Source organism: Manacus candei, unplaced genomic scaffold, assembly GCF_025592945.1.
Source record: "Manacus candei isolate 608988 ecotype Guabito, Panama unplaced genomic scaffold, ASM2559294v1 h1tg000060l, whole genome shotgun sequence".
In the NCBI taxonomy this organism is placed as follows: domain Eukaryota; kingdom Metazoa; phylum Chordata; class Aves; order Passeriformes; family Pipridae; genus Manacus; species Manacus candei.
In genome coordinates this window covers 12,659,468-12,674,876 of record NW_026138108.1, presented here as the reverse complement: position 1 = coordinate 12,674,876, position 15,409 = coordinate 12,659,468, and the positions used below count along the sequence as shown (strand labels likewise).

The window sequence follows — 15,409 nt, the reverse complement described above, 5'->3', positions numbered from 1 at the left end:
AACACATTTGCCCTTTGAGTTACCCTTAATACTCACAGACATAAAAACTACAGCCACCAAAGTGTTGTGGCAGAAAGGTGGTTTAGGTCCTGATTTTAAAAACAGTTGAAATGCCCCCCAATTCATATAATATTTCATGCTTTTAAAATCACCTTAAGACCATATTCTTATGAGTATTGTATCATACTTGAATATATCTATACGTGTGTGTCCAAAAATATTTTTTCAAAACTAGTTTTATTTGTCCATCTCTTTGTCCCTATTCATTTCAGGTTCCTTAAGGTGTACGGAGGCAGTGATGAAGAGTTTGATCTCAGAGTTGTTCTGTTAGATGAGAAATAGGTTTCAAAGAGGTGGTCAAATGTATAGCAGATGTCTTGAAAATAATTACAAATATCATGAAGAGGTGTTCCAGAAATTTGATTATTTTTTTTTCATTTATTAAAAATAATTCTTGTTTTAAGAAGTGCCTGACTTTTCATGAATTTTTCATACTCAATTAATTCCCAAGGAGTAGCTAGAAACTATATTGCATTCTGTAAATAATTTTGTAACTTTATAAACACATATTTACCTGTGAGGCAATAATGGCTGCAAAGGATTGTAAATCATACGGGCAGTTGATTCCACTGAGTACAATATTTAGAAAGGAGGTGAATTTCTCTTCCAAAGTATGCCCCTTTTCACTGCAGCTCAGTGCATTTCTGTGCTTTGTAAATCAGTGTCTAAACACCACAACAAACACTGACATCAGTTAAAATCTCTTTTATCTGGCAAGGAGCACTGACTTTTGCAGCCCCAGTGGGACCTTGTAAAGAGTGCCTGTGTATAACTTCAATTTTTTAAGCTATTAAACCAGAAACTTGTGGGTCCTGAACTCTGGCTTTTTGCATGGAATCAGTGGCTTTTAGGTCCTGTGTCACCAGCAAACTTAACTAGTAGATTCCTTGAGATGTGATGCAGCAGAATACAGCACCCTGTGCCAGGGATCCACCAGCACCTAAAAAGCAAGTTACTGTGGTAGAATAGGTAATAAACCTTGCATTTCAGCAGTGGATGGACACTAAGTGGTTATGAATTTGTTATTATGGCAGGTCAAATAGTCTTGAAGTTAACTGCTTTGAATCAGTTTATGTATTTGGTTAGCTTTTGATTTCTTCATTTGTTAACACGGTACAAAATGAACAATATTAACAGAATTAACAATATTAATTCTATTTCAGACTTATAAACTTGGGAGATCTGAATGTAAGCAAACTTGGAAGTTTACTCTCTATCCTTTTCTCTATCTACTACTTTTCACACTGCAATTAGAAAAAAAAACCCAAACACTTTACCCACCAAAAATTAATTTTAGTATTTCTTTCTATGGCAGAGAGACTGGGAATGCTTTTTCATTTCATGTTGGTGTTGAGTTTTCAAACTGTATCCAATGTCATATTTGATAGAAAAAAAAATGGCAGTGAAGCCATGATAGAACTCATCTTACTGAAGCTTAAATTTTGGGTTAGGATTTAGCAACCCATCAGAAACAGCTCAGGCCCAACAAAAGAGTCCGTTCTGGGCGGTTCTTTGGATCTCATTAGAAAGCACAGATATTCCTATGCTCTTTGACTTTTTATTTTCACTTGATGTCTTTCTTGCTATTGCTGTGCATTCTGAATTTGACTTTTACATTGGTGTACACAAAGAGGTGCACTCTTTACCTCACTGATATGCTGCTGGTGTGATAGAAGTAGTAACCAACACATGTGACAGAATTTTCAAATAGCTGTGGCATTGCTTGGTTTTGGCCTGTGTTCTGCTTTGTGACAATTACAGAAATCATATTAGTATTAAAGCAAAACGTGAGCATAGATAACACCTTCCACTGAAGTTATTGGCAAAACACCTGCTCACCTCAAGGAGAACAGGACTGATCCAGTAATCCCTCAGTAAATTAGCCATCACAAGGATCTTAAAGTTGTGCAAAGAGAGGAATGATGCTTTCTGGCTGTGGGTAGCTGGAAATGAGGAGACCGGAGGTCACTTGATTTTTGTTCAGGATTTCGGATTGGTCCTGGGCAAGGTGCTTAATCTGACTGTGCCTCGGTGTCCCATCTGTAAAGCAGGGTGAAGGGACTACCCCTCCTCACAGCCCTGCTGAAACCCTGGAGTGCAAGTGGGTACTTTAGTATGAAGCACTATTGGTTATTTCATGGAGCTTTGGTAACTGTTCAAGGCTATACATTGCCTGTTCCTCTGGTAGCATTTAAATAGATGTGAATTTACAAGAAAAACCCCACCTCCTGATAATATTTCAGTATGTTCTAGGAAGCCTTTCCAGTAACAGCCTCTGCACTTTTTTACAGAGATTTACAGAATTTATATCAATAAATCACCTCACTTCCCATGCAACAGATCTCATTTTCCAAGGAAATGAACTTTTCTTACATCTTTGACTTATGGAAAGGACTAGCTCTGCATGATTACAAATATCCATGCTAACTTTGGTGTTCACAGCTTGATTCAACTAAACTGTAATGGCTGTGTCTGTGAAATTTGCTCAAGATTTATGAGTGTTTCAGCTGTAAATGGGAAAATTAGTTTTCTGAAGCTGCAAAATTGAGAGTGAATTTAAAGCCAAGTCTAGGAGGGATTCAAATGAAAGAAGAAGAAAATAATTAATTAAAATTTTATACTATGCAATCAGAAGGGAAATCTCCAAGAACTGGTTCCTTTTGCAATTACAAATGTAGAACCATAACGATGGTAGAATTTTATATATGACTGAAAAGAAGGCATTTAAAATGTTCTGGGTCATTACCAAATGACTGTGTTTTTACTCTGAGCCATAGGGTGATTCTAGAAATGAAGCTTATGAGTACATAGAATAGTTTCTTTCATGTTAGTGGCTATAGCTTAGTTAAAGTTGTACATGTGTTTTCCTTGGCAGTTTTGCACATTAAATAAAATACGTCTCAAAATCCGTGTTGCTACTTATTGGTTGTTCCTGCTGTGTCCTTTTCTTTAGATCAGTGCTTTAAAGCATGAGCCTTCTTTTTACCTGGAGCTTCCAGGCTTCTGGGCTGCTTAGGGGTCCCCTTGCTCGTGGCCTCAAGGCAGAACCTGGCAAAGGACAGGAAAGGAGTTTTAAGAACTACACAAGTCTAACCCATGTATTCCAGCGGTGGCATTCCCTCTGAAGAAGGGTGTTTTCCTACCTTACACAGAGGTGAGCAGTGCAGTAACCAGCAAGACTGTGAATTTTGAGGACATCTTGTGTTTCTGTGTTTCCTTTGTGAATTTTTGTTCTCACCTTAATGTCCTCTACACATTCCCCTATTATTCAGTTAGTTATTGTGGTTTTTAACAGCATTTATTCAGGCCTAAGTTTCATGCTGTCATACTGAAGGAAAAGGAAAATGAAGCTATGTACTTCTGACAATACTGCTTTTGTGCTATTTGTGATGTAAGAAATTGGGACTAAGAAGTTTGGTTTAGTTCAAAGCCTCTCTTTGTAGTTTTAGACTTAAAAAAGGCAAGAAAGGATCTTCCCAAAATACAGGATAAATGAACTTCCTAGTGTATGTATCAATACTAAGGTTCTGGACAGATGGTATACTTAAAATACAGTTTATATTTTTATATACATATATATATATATATATATATATGCTGTGACTGTGAGTGCTTAAATTGCCTCAAGAGGCTGTTCTGGCTTTTCTCAAGATACACTAAAATCTCAGCCTATTTCAAAAATGTATGTTTTTAGTGTGTAACATTAAACAGGAGACTTGTGTTATTAATAATTATGTTTTCTTAGAAAAGCCAAATGCACCACTTATGGACTGCTTCCTGATTGGCAACTTTTTGATCCAGCATCTAGATGTCAGTGACCTTAAGAAACATCACCTCCCAAACAAACAAAAGAGGACAAGTTTCCTAGAGTTAAGTGCTGCTCTTGATTTCCCTGCTTTATGTTGAGATCTTTGCTCTGAATATTCAGGACAGGTGAATCTTATCGTGCAGCATACACTGCTGAAAACAGAAAAATCATTTTATGATAGCTTACTGCTCTTGGATTTCCTTTGTAATCTGTCCCTGAGCTAATTAATGCAGCTCTGAAGATTAATTTAAATTCTAATGATCCATTGTAATAAGGCTGAGTATCTATTTGGAGAATTTTAATGTTGCAAACTCTTAAATATAACAGCCTGAAATTTAATGGACCCAACTGTTCAGTATAAAATACTTTAAAGTTTAAATGCATTCTTGTTTTCAAATGGCTTTGTATCTAATTTTTCCCATCATAAAGCAACCAAGGCTGTTCCAGGTTTCAGAAATGAAAGACCTGAGGGCATTCCTTGGGGAGCACCTGGATATCACTGCAGGTGTAGACACAGCTCTTTCAGCAAGACAGCTGTCATTGCTCAGCCCTTGTGTTGGCTGCAAAGACGTGACAATCTGCTTTAGGAGAAGTTTTCTTTGTTTAGAATTGGAAATGGGAGCAACCTACTGATAATGTTTTGAGATCTCTGCTCATGAATCAAATTTGTAGCCTAATGTTTCTTTCTGGAATGTAATTTGTTGAGTCACAAGGCCGCTGTATGAAAGAGGTCTGAGCTATGCCAGCATCTAAATATCAGGTTTAGCCACGCCTGAGCTGTCTGAGAGAACAGAAACAATTAAAAAAATGAATGTCACAAACATTGTGAATAAAAGAAAATGCAGTAAGAATGCTGTTCTGTTTAATGTATGCTTAGTTGTTACAAAAGAAATTATAAACACATTAGCTTTCAGATGAACCCATAGGCCTGCAAAGATGAGAGCAAATTACTGGATATAACAAGGTCAGGTGGAAACAGAGAAGAAAAATAAAGGTAAATAAAATGTTTAGGGACAAATAAAAATCAGCATATGTGCCATTATGTATTAATAACCTGGTTGTTTGTCCAGGTATGGACAAGCTTATTACTCCCTTGCTGAATTCATGCATGTGAGTGTGTTACTAGTTCCAACTGAGAGTACACAGTGGTTACTTTCAGGCAGAAATATTACATCATGTGTCCCATGTTTCTCCTACAGTCTCTAAGTTCCTTTCGTAGGTGCTACTTCACACACACAGAAGGGTACTACTTAATCACACACCCAGTGATCCTCTCCACCATTCTTTAATGATCATCTTGGAATGTGGAGATGCTTCAGTGAAAGGGCTTTGGCCAAAGTATCCTGATAGAAGAGTGCTATGGGTGATGCTGGCCAGGGGAGACCATTCTGCCTTGTTCTGGCACATGAGCCAAATGACTTTTTCCAGTAGATGTGTGTCCCCAGGCAACTTTAGCTGAGCTTACATATTAACTGACATTATTCCTTGCATTATCGCCCAGTAATTAAATATGAAGTGTTGTTTTAACATAAAGGCCGTATGAAAAACTGAACAACAGATGGAAAAAAAGATTTAAAGTGTGTGTTGGGAAAAGCAGCTCTTTTAAGCCAAGAAAACCCGAGCAGATAACGGCTGATGAGAGCTGGATGTAAAGTGAAAGACTTGGTAAAAGCTGAGAAGTAACAGTTAGGAAGCAGTGATGGCATGTAATGGAAACCCTTATAGGCCCTTGCAATAACCTTGGAAAACTTAGAGTAGTTAAGGAATGAAATTATTCTGCAGATTTGGAAAAATGAAGATAGTTTCTCTGCTACCTAATTTGATTTTTAAAGCTCTTACTTCTGCACAAAGCCTTTGAAGGCCTCTGTGTCTTGGCCCTTTATGTTTAATCCAAGTTTGTTTTCTGATACTCAGTTTAGGCACTGAGACAATTCTCAATTTCATAGTAATCAACTATTTCAGTTTAACCATTTGCATTTTCACAGTAATTAACCATTTCAGGTTTAGCCTCAAAACTCTTTGGGAGAATTTTTATCCTCATTCTGCAGAGGGAGCAGTGAAACACTTCAGTCCAGATTTCCAAGGTGTTCCAGTGATAATTTTGTTCTTTAGGCACATAGATTTACCTTTTGTTTATTTACAGCCTCAGCCTCTAAGATGTGCCTGGAAAGACAGATAAATCATGGGTGGTTCTGTGAGCATTTCCTGACCAGGTGTAAAAATACCTCGTTTAAGAAACCCACTTTGGAAGTGACTTATGGTGCTGTCTGGAGTGAAACAGCTTAAAATATGCAAAGTAGTGAAAACAGAACTGTTTAGCCAAGAGCACGGCATTATTAATTAGACTCCAAAGAACTAAGAAGCAATTAAATGGTGCCAAGGTGGGCTTAAAGACCTGGCTTCAGCCAGCTAAAGGGGAAGGGTGTTTGAATTGAAATGGATGATTGAGTGTAAAAGAAAAAGAAGCTTACAGTGGCCACTGCTGACCCTGACCCTGTGTACAGGCAGCTGCCAGGGCCTGGGGCTCACCCTGAGGCTGCAGGAACCCCGAGTGAGACCCTCCCTGGGCCTGTGTTAAAAGAAGCCTTGTCCCCAGTCCTGCCCCTGGGCTTCCCACCTCCACCATCCCGAGTCCCTCTCCATGCCCTGCCTGAGGAACACCAGACCACTGGACAGAGCCCAGTCTCACCACCCTGCTCAGGCTTTGGTTTGTTAAAAAGCCCATTGATCAGCAGATGAAGCCAAGGATTGCCATGTCAGCAGGGACACCAGCTGGCAACAGCCAGTGCAGAGGGTAAGATTCCATTTAAGATTTCCTAGTGCTCTGATAAAAGCTGATTGTTATAGTTTGATGATTGAGAAATAGGAGTTATAAATTAGATTTTTTTTTTTTTAATATAAACTCTGTGTACAGTAGATCAGAATCTGGCTGGAAAGACTGAGATAGTATAAGAGTGAATCCTGTAATAAGCAGTAATAGGAAATAAAATTTTGATATCATATTGTGTTAAAATGCTTCACAGTTGAGCAACTGGAACACAGTTTAGAAAACCACAGATTAAAATATTAGACTTAAAAATAAAGCTGTTTGCCAAAATATGACAGCTTCAGGGTCATAACTTTATTATTTCATGCTGCCACCTACTGCTCTAGGATTAGAATAGGAAAAAGTAATTGGTATCTTTTTATCAGTCTGATCAACCTGTTTACCACTTTGTGAGGTTATTCTCCATGCCATGTATGGCACTATTTTTGAACAGTAAATGTTCCCCAGATCTTTAATTTTTCCTCATGAAAGGATGTGCCTTCCAAACATAAGGATGTTGTCGCTTCAAAACTACCGCTTTAGCCTAAGCACAGTTATTCCTAAAACAACAGTAAAATGTTAATTGAAAATCAATGTTATATGACTATTCTGTTAAAAGCTAACTCAAGCCATAACTTCTGTAATTTTGTGGTAGACTAAAGACTGTGATTGTAACAAAAGATTTTTATGCTAACATGAAAGTAGTTTTTTAGAGCTGGCTTAGAGGTGTAGACCTTTGACCATACCTATTGACTCAAAGTTACATTTAATGTACTTAGAACTAAAAGAGAAAAAAAAACCCCACTATATTTTGTATTGCAGTTACTGCGTTTCCTGGCCACACATATCTTGAACACCATCAATGGACTGCTGGGAATCTTGAAAACAGCAGTGTTAATTTCACAGTGGTTTTGAAGACAATATTATGCATCCTGTCTGCATATAGTGACTGGAGAAAAAAAAAAGGTAAAATATACAGTAGTGTTATCAGTAACTAGTGCTAGACAATTAATAAACAAAAAAATGCAACAATATACTATATTTTTTAATTTGCTAGGAGAATAGCATCTAATAAGTAGAAACCCATTATTGAAGGTCCATTAAAATACTCCATAGAGATATAGTGGCAGAATATTCAGCTGAAATAATCCTCATCGTGTTGGTGGCTATTATTTCAGGTTCTGCAGTGCTTTCATGCTTTGTATCTTCTTCTCTTCCAGTGCCTTCAGAAGTTTATCTAAACAGGAATAAAACATAATTTGTCATTAATTTTATCATTAATACTTTTGGGAAAATCAAATAATGTATTAAGCAAACTAATAATATTCCTTACAATAACTCGTCTAGAAAATATCTGAAAACTACAGTTTCTCAAAACAATAGGTATTAAAATGGAAAAACATTTGCTATAACAAGGGAAAAAACTATTAATTTCCTGTTCTGAAAAGTAAATATATGCAAGCTACCTATCAGAATGTCTTTGAGATCTTCCTTCAAATGTGTTTATCTGATGCACATTTTTTTCTGTGTTCTTGTAACCTTTGCACTGCTGAAAGTTTCCTGACTAGCAGCCCGTGGCCCTGAAGGAAATGAGGAGCATCATATCCTTACGGCTGTTGGCCTCGCTGCTGGAACTCTGAAAGTATCCCGACCTGATGAACTATTTTATTTCTTGCATTTCCTTCACGGCCAGCGGGTTATAAAATTAAAATGCCAAAGTTCAGCTTGTTTCGGGTTCCCCCCGCCCTCCATCTATCTGTGGCCGTCAGTGGCGTTTATTCCACGTCGACGCGATTTACAACCGCAGGGTCTCATTAGTAGCGGACACATTTTGCACGTACAAACTCCCTCTGCTTCTGCGCTGTTTTCTTGTTAACACCTCGGGGAGGTGGTGGGGGGTGGTGGCGTCTGTGCCTTTGCGCAACTGTAACTACATCCCAAATTCTTACGCCTCCCTGAATTTGTGCCCTCGGCCCGGGGAGATGAGCTGGGACAGTGCTTTTGCTCCCTGCACCCCTGTGCTCGCCCAGCCGCGCCGTGTCCCCTGGGCTGCTGCGGGGCACAGACCACCCTTTCGGGGCGATGGGGGGACCCGCTGCCCTTGCGGCCGGGCTGCGCTGGGGGGCTGGCAGGGGGTGTCATCCCGGCAGCGCCGGCCGCTCCCGGGCGGGACGCACACTGCCTGGCGTCGAAGCCGTCCCCGACGAGCGCCGCCAGCTCCAGCTCCTTGAGGCGGATGCCCAGCTCGCACATCTCCTCCTGCAGCTGCAGCTGCAGCTGCTCCGCCGGCCGTCCCCGCCCCGCGCCCCCGCCCCGCGCCCCCCGCGCCCCAGCGCCGGCGGGGCCGCAGGGGCGCAGCGGCTCCGGGGCGAGGGGCGCGGCCAGCGCGGCGTAGCGGGGCGGGGGCCCCGCGGCGGCGGCGGCCGGCAGGGGCTGCCAGGGCCAGCACATGGCGGCGAGGGGCGCCCAGGGGCCGCCGGCCGGGCGGGGCACGGGCTCGGTGCCGTGGAAGTGCGGGAAGTACAGCGGCGGCCACGACGGGCGCTGCACGGTCATGGCGGCCGCGGTACCGGCGGTTGTGCCTGAGGAACCCCGGGCGGTACCGGCGGTTGTGCCCGAGGAAGCCCGGCCCAGCCCCGGCGGTTGTGCCCGAGGAAGCCCCGGCCCAGCCCCGGGCGGTACCGGCGGTTGTGCCCGAGGCGCCGCCGCCGCCGCCTCGAGGCGCCCGGGGCTGGTCTCGGGACCCCCGTTCCTTCCTCTCCTTCTCCCTTCCCTCTCCTTCTCCCCCCTCCAAACTCTGTCCCAAGTTCTTAACCTCCCGGGGTCTGTCTCACACGGCAGAGCGCACTTTCCCGGCGCTGCCGAGTTCCCCTATGGAAGGGCAAGGTGTTTTCACCAGCGGTTTTATTTCTGAGCCGGGAACGTGGTGTTTCAGGGGCGCGTTAGGCTCTGACAGTTGCATTTGGTAAAAGAAGAGAGGAAGGCGTTCTCCTAAAAGTCTTTTAACTTTTCGAAGTTTATCTTCAGGCAGTTTGTGAAAGAAAGGAGCCATGGACTGACGATGGAAGGATGTTGGTGGTGAGATTAGGGAAAATTTTGTCTTCTGGTGCTTGCTCATGGATAGCTAATGCCCTGTGTATCTGATGTTCAGGATTATAAGGTTTTGGGGGGTAGGGGTTCCCCCCCCCCTCAAAAAATATAATCTTCCATGATTTTTTTTGGTGTGTTTCGGGATGAGACTTGTCATTAATACTATCTGGCTGCTATTTCTTTAGCCTTAGCTTTTTCCATGAAATACGACAACCCCTTTCCATCCCTGGGCAGCTGGTGGGGCATTGCTGAATACTGCTGTGGAGCTCAGAACAAAAAGAGCCTCTCTGGCTTTCAACAGGAGGACTTCTGGGATGGATTTAAGCTGACTCGAGATGTTTTGCACAACCCTAATAAGAGAGGTGCTAAACCAGTGCTTCTGGTAAAGGATTGATGACTGCAGGGGCTGTGGAGATTAGTTACAATTGGTAAATTCACTTAAAATGAGGTGAAAAGCCCACTGCAGTAGTAACACAGCTTTGAGCAGACTTCAACAATGCACAGCCACGACTGCTATGTGCTCTGAAGTAAATTCTATTTTTAAAGCTTTCCCTTGAATAAAATGGGAAGTTTTTCTAGAACCTGGACTTCTGTGTACTTTAACTGTAGTGCTCTGTGCTGTGAGCAGGTACTGATGTGAATGTTGTGAAACTCAGCAGAGCTACAGATGCTCAGATGTCACAAGAGTGACAGTGTCCTGAAAAGGGGTAGGGACAGAAAAATAGTGTCAGGAGTCACTTAGTATTTTATTTTAATGTGCACTGTTTAGGGAGCGTGCTCTGACTTTGAGCCAAAGCATATTGCGTTACATGTAGTGTGCTTACATAACTAAAATTCCAGTACCAGTATAATACCAGTACAGGTTGCATATTTTGTAAATGGAACACACATATTTGAAATAAAAATAAAAATTAAAATAAAATAAAAACTGATCAGACGAGAAGTCTGATAACAAGATTTCCTCCCCCTCAGTTCTCAGGAGATTAGAGAAGAACAGTTCATTCTGTGTGATGATGTGAGGAGAAAGCCCAGGCATTAGGTGGACACAGCGCCTGCAAGTGTCTGGTTTTGTTTCCATGGTAATTTGAGAATGTATAGTAAAAGTTAATAACCCTTCCTTAACTAGATCTTTTTGGGTTGCCTTTGAAAGCAAACCAGTGCTTGTGCAGGATTTGCAGGGAGCCCAGTTTCTGAAACCAGCAGAAAGCCCAGTGCTTCCACTTATCTTTCATAAGTTCCTTTTTATCTTTGAACGTGCAAACCACATTGCTATTTTATTTGAATCTGATCCAATGTGTCTTTTTTTATGCTCTAATTTGGCTTCCCTTTTGTGGGTGCAATTCACTTCGGGGTAATATTGATCTACTTTTAAATCAGTAATACTTTGAATAACAGAATTTGAACTTTTTCTTCTGTGAGCCTTTTCTGTCACCACAGTAGAGTAAATACGGCCTTGCCATTGCACCATCAAGGATTTCTGCAGTATAACCTGCAGTTTTTAAAGTACTTATATAGAAAACATGGATAGCTATGGATAAGCATTTTGATAGCGTTATTAGTGCAATATTTCAGAGTTAAAGCCAGTATATGTACTTCATTTTGGAGAGGCAGAATATGGATATTCATTAACACGTGTGTGTATTGTGAAGTTGTGGTCACTTATTACAAATAGCAGGGGTAGAATGCCAAGAACCTCAAGGTCAGTCTTGGCCCTGATCCATTGCAGCAATTCTAAGTTTCTGGAGACCAGTCTTAGTGAAAAGAGAAAAGTAACTCTTTTCAAACAGAGAATGTAGATTTTCAGCTGAAAGGGGTTAAAAGGGCAAAAGTGCGCTGAGAAATAAGAGGAAGGTCCTTGTGTTCACCACAGGCAAATTTTTGAAGGAAAGAGCATAATACAAGTGTTGTAACTTCACGGGTACTGATAACACTTTTTCTAGCATTTTTCTTTCATCATTTTGTATCAGATTTTGGACAGCTTGTTGTTCACCAGCACCCCCAGTTCATTCTCTGCAGAACTACTTTCCAGCAGGTCAGCCCCCAGCCTGTGCTGGTGCGTGGGGTTATTCTCCCCCAGGTGCAGGACCTTTTTGCCTTCGTGTAATTTCGGACAGCTCTTTTCTGCCCATCAAGAACGTCACACTGTGAGACGTGAGAAAAACTCTGCTTTTAACAAAGATAAAATTGCCTTATTTATACAGGTCAGGCGAGTGCCTTCACCTTGGGCATTGAAAATCTGTTTCCAAAATTGGGATAATTTAATCCTGGGTTTAAATGATACAAAGATCAAGAGTTTTGACACAAAAGATGTCTGTGTGTGTTTTTCGGCCAGTAGCTATACACATGTGAGCCGATAGAGGGAGGCAAACACATGCACTTGGTAGCGTGCCACGATTTATCAGATTTAGCACGTTCATCTCCGTGTATTTAAGTGCTGATATTCGAAGTGCTTGTGAAAGTGTTAATTTTGGAGAAACAAGCCTTTTACTCATCTAGCTGTCAAAGGCTGTAGAGACAGTATTCCAGCCACCTCTTCTCTACAGTACGCAAAAGCTTTTTGAAAGACTTTTCTGTTGAGAGAAACTAAGAATAGTGAATTAAGGTTATGAAGTCTGAGGGCAGCTAAAATATTCTCACGTTAGTTGCAATAGTAGTTATTCTGCAATGTTAGTGACAATAACTACTGATACTCAGAATGTTGTGTGTATGTGCATGAATTCGTGTTTTCACACAAGTTGCTTTACGTGTCTGTAAAAGCCACAAAAGCTACAGCTCTTCTGCTTTTACAGTGAATTTTGATGTCAGTTAAAGAAACCCCACAAATTTTCATCCCTGAGATGCCATCAAAAGTTATTGCAAAAAGTTAGATTTAACATCGGATGTGTTATTTAAAATATATACTGGTAGATCACTCTTTATTTGCACTCATTTGAGGCCTTCCAGCATGGATATTCTGCCATCTCTTCCTTTTAGTTTAGCTTTTTAGGTTACTTGTCTTTTTCCTGCCTTTTTAGTTGATTTAATTAGGTTGGAGTTCCTGAATGGTCCAATAGTATATTTTATACCAACTTTCCACTTTCAGTTCCCAAATTCGCAGCCTTTGTTGTCTGTCATTCAGATTCTCCAGCAAAAATTGCTGTATTTTCTCCTTTCTAGGGGAGAAGCTTCTAAAAATCTCTACAGGCACTACTGTGCTGTACTTCCAAAGCATGGGATTGCAGGCAGTGAGCTGTGACCTTCCTTCTCCCCCTGTTTGTTTCTGCTTCTTTTGCATGTTGTCTCTCACATTTGTGACATTTGTCTTGCTGTTTCTTAATGATGAGTAGAAGAGTCCTGCTGTTTTTTTAATTATTGTACTTATGTTTTTTGACTGTTGTACTGCATCTAATTTGCCACTTGTTTCTATTTGAAAAGTTGTTGGTGTAGTTCAACCCAAACCCAATTTAGACATGTGACTACTACCACAATGTATTAATATAAATTGGAATAATTTTAATAAGCGTATTAGGTTCATATGGCAAGGTTTTGGTACTACAGGGTAGTGTAGTACCAAAGTGGGGTGCTACAGGGCTGGCTTCTGTGAGAAGCTGCTGGAAGAAGCTGGTAGAAGCTTCTCCCCTCCCTAACGGAGCCAACACCAGCTGGCTCCAAGGTGGACCTGCTGCTGGCCAAGGCTGAGCCAAACGGTGCCATTGGTGGTGGCTCCATACTAGCATATCTAAGAAGGGGTAAAGACTGCTGTGCAACAGCATCTGGGAGAGAGGAGTGAGAATGTGTGAGAGGGACAGCCCTGCAGACACCCAGGTCAGGGCAGAAGGAGGAGGAGGAGGTGCTCCAGGTGCCGGAGCTGAGGTTCCCCTGCTGCCCGTGGGGAGGCAGCTGTGCCCCTGCAGCCCACAGAGGTCCATGGGGAGCAGAGATCCACCTGCAGCCTGTGGAGGAGCCCATACTGGAGCAGGTGGATGCACTTGAAGGAGGCTGTGACCCTGTGGGAAGCCCACACTGGAGCAGGCTCCTGGCAGAGAGAGTAACCCATGCTGGAGCAGGTTTGCTGGCAGGACTTGTGACCCCATGGGGGACCCATCCTGGAGCAGCCTGTTCCTGAAGGACTGCACCCCGTGGAACGGACCCAGTTTGGAGAAGTTTGCAAAGGACTATCTGCTGTGGGTGCCACTGGAGCAGAGGAAGGGTGTGAGGAGGAAGGAGCAGCAGTGACAGTGTGTGATGAACTGACCACAACCCACATTCTCTGTCCCCCTTTGCTGCTGTGGGAGAGGAAGTAGAGAAAATTGTTAGTAAACTTAAGCCTGGGAAGAAAGGAGGCATGGGGAGAAGGTGTTCTAAGATTTGTTTTTATTTCACATTATCCTACTCAGATTTAGAATTATTTTCCCCAAATCAAGTCTGTTCTACCCATGACAGTAACTTGTGTTTTTTTTCTGCCCTTATATCAACCTATGAGCCTTTTGTTACATTTTCTCTCCCCTGTCCAGCTGAGGAAGGAAGTGATAGAGCAGCTTTGGTGGCTACCTGTTGTCCACCCAGGCTAACCTACCACAATAATCTGTATTATTTGCTAATAATACAATCTAACTGTTTTTACTGAGTTCATACTGGTTTCAGTTTATAATCTGTAGGATTTATTAGTGATATGGATTTTAAAGGAATTCCACTCCCTTCCCTGATGCATCTCTACCCTGCTAGATGTGCCACATTACAATAATACAAACCAGTATGAAGTGGGCTATTTATAAAGTCTCAAAGCACTGTGCCAGCAAACTTAAAATTAACAGAGAGCAACTAATTAACAATTATACAACTTGAAAGAAGTGCTAATTAAAAAGTTTTTAAGAGATGAATTTTCAATTGAAACACAAAATTAGCCGGAGACTAAGTGCCTGAAATAGAAATTTGGACTGATTAGCAGAAATGCAAAAAGCACTAACTGTGTAAGAAATGAATTTTTAATTTTCAGGTAAGTCTATGCCAGTCTTTAGGATATGAAGAAAATCTGCTGTTTTGGCTAGAAAGTATAAATCAAACTATTTTTCAGTGCTGGTGTTTCAATCTTATACGTGTTTATAGTGTGTTGAGTCACAGAAGTTGGAGATTTTGGCAGAGGAACCATGACTCTGCCTGTCTCTGATGATTTCTGAGCTACTGCGTTCAAAACACCTGCCTTATTCCAAGAACACAATATGAGGTAAGAAACAAGAAGTTTTCTGGAAAACAGGAGTTGCCCAAAGGCATTCAAGTCTGGTGGCTGGGGGAGCTTTGTATGTTTTGAGGGTTTTCTCCTCTTTGCCATTACATCCTGTTCTTCTAAGGAGTGTTGGGAATGGGAATCTGGTGGCTTCAGGAGTGGTTTAGATACTACATTTTTACAAGACAAAGTGCTGCAGGTTCTACAAATGAAATAAAAGCAGCATTAAAAACTGATCTACCTGCAGGTTCTCTGAAAAGTTCTTTTGAAATTCCTTGGATTTATGCATTTTAGTTTCTCTGTGAGTATGTGTAGGATGATGGAGAAGGAATTAAGTTATTTTGATAGAGCAGAGTAACATCTGCATATTAATTGAGCAGGTAAGTACTTTCATTAGCCGTATTTGCATCTGAGTTAATGATGGGTGCTTTTGCTTTAAACA

The 15,409-nt window shown here is 41.5% G+C and overlaps 1 protein-coding gene across 1 annotated transcript; it reads right to left on the bottom strand.

The window, feature by feature from the left end:
* Positions 1 to 7,743: 7,743 nt before the first annotated feature.
* On the bottom strand, positions 7,744 to 9,403 carry CUNH11orf91 (chromosome unknown C11orf91 homolog). Its single transcript, XM_051804192.1, has 2 exons — positions 8,852 to 9,403; positions 7,744 to 7,911 (listed from the first exon to the last, which is right to left on the bottom strand). The coding sequence occupies exons 1-2, from the start codon at positions 9,228 to 9,230 to the stop codon at positions 7,844 to 7,846; spliced, it is 447 nt and encodes a 148-aa protein (XP_051660152.1). The 5' UTR covers positions 9,231 to 9,403; the 3' UTR covers positions 7,744 to 7,843.
* Between the last annotated feature and the right edge of the window lie 6,006 nt (positions 9,404 to 15,409).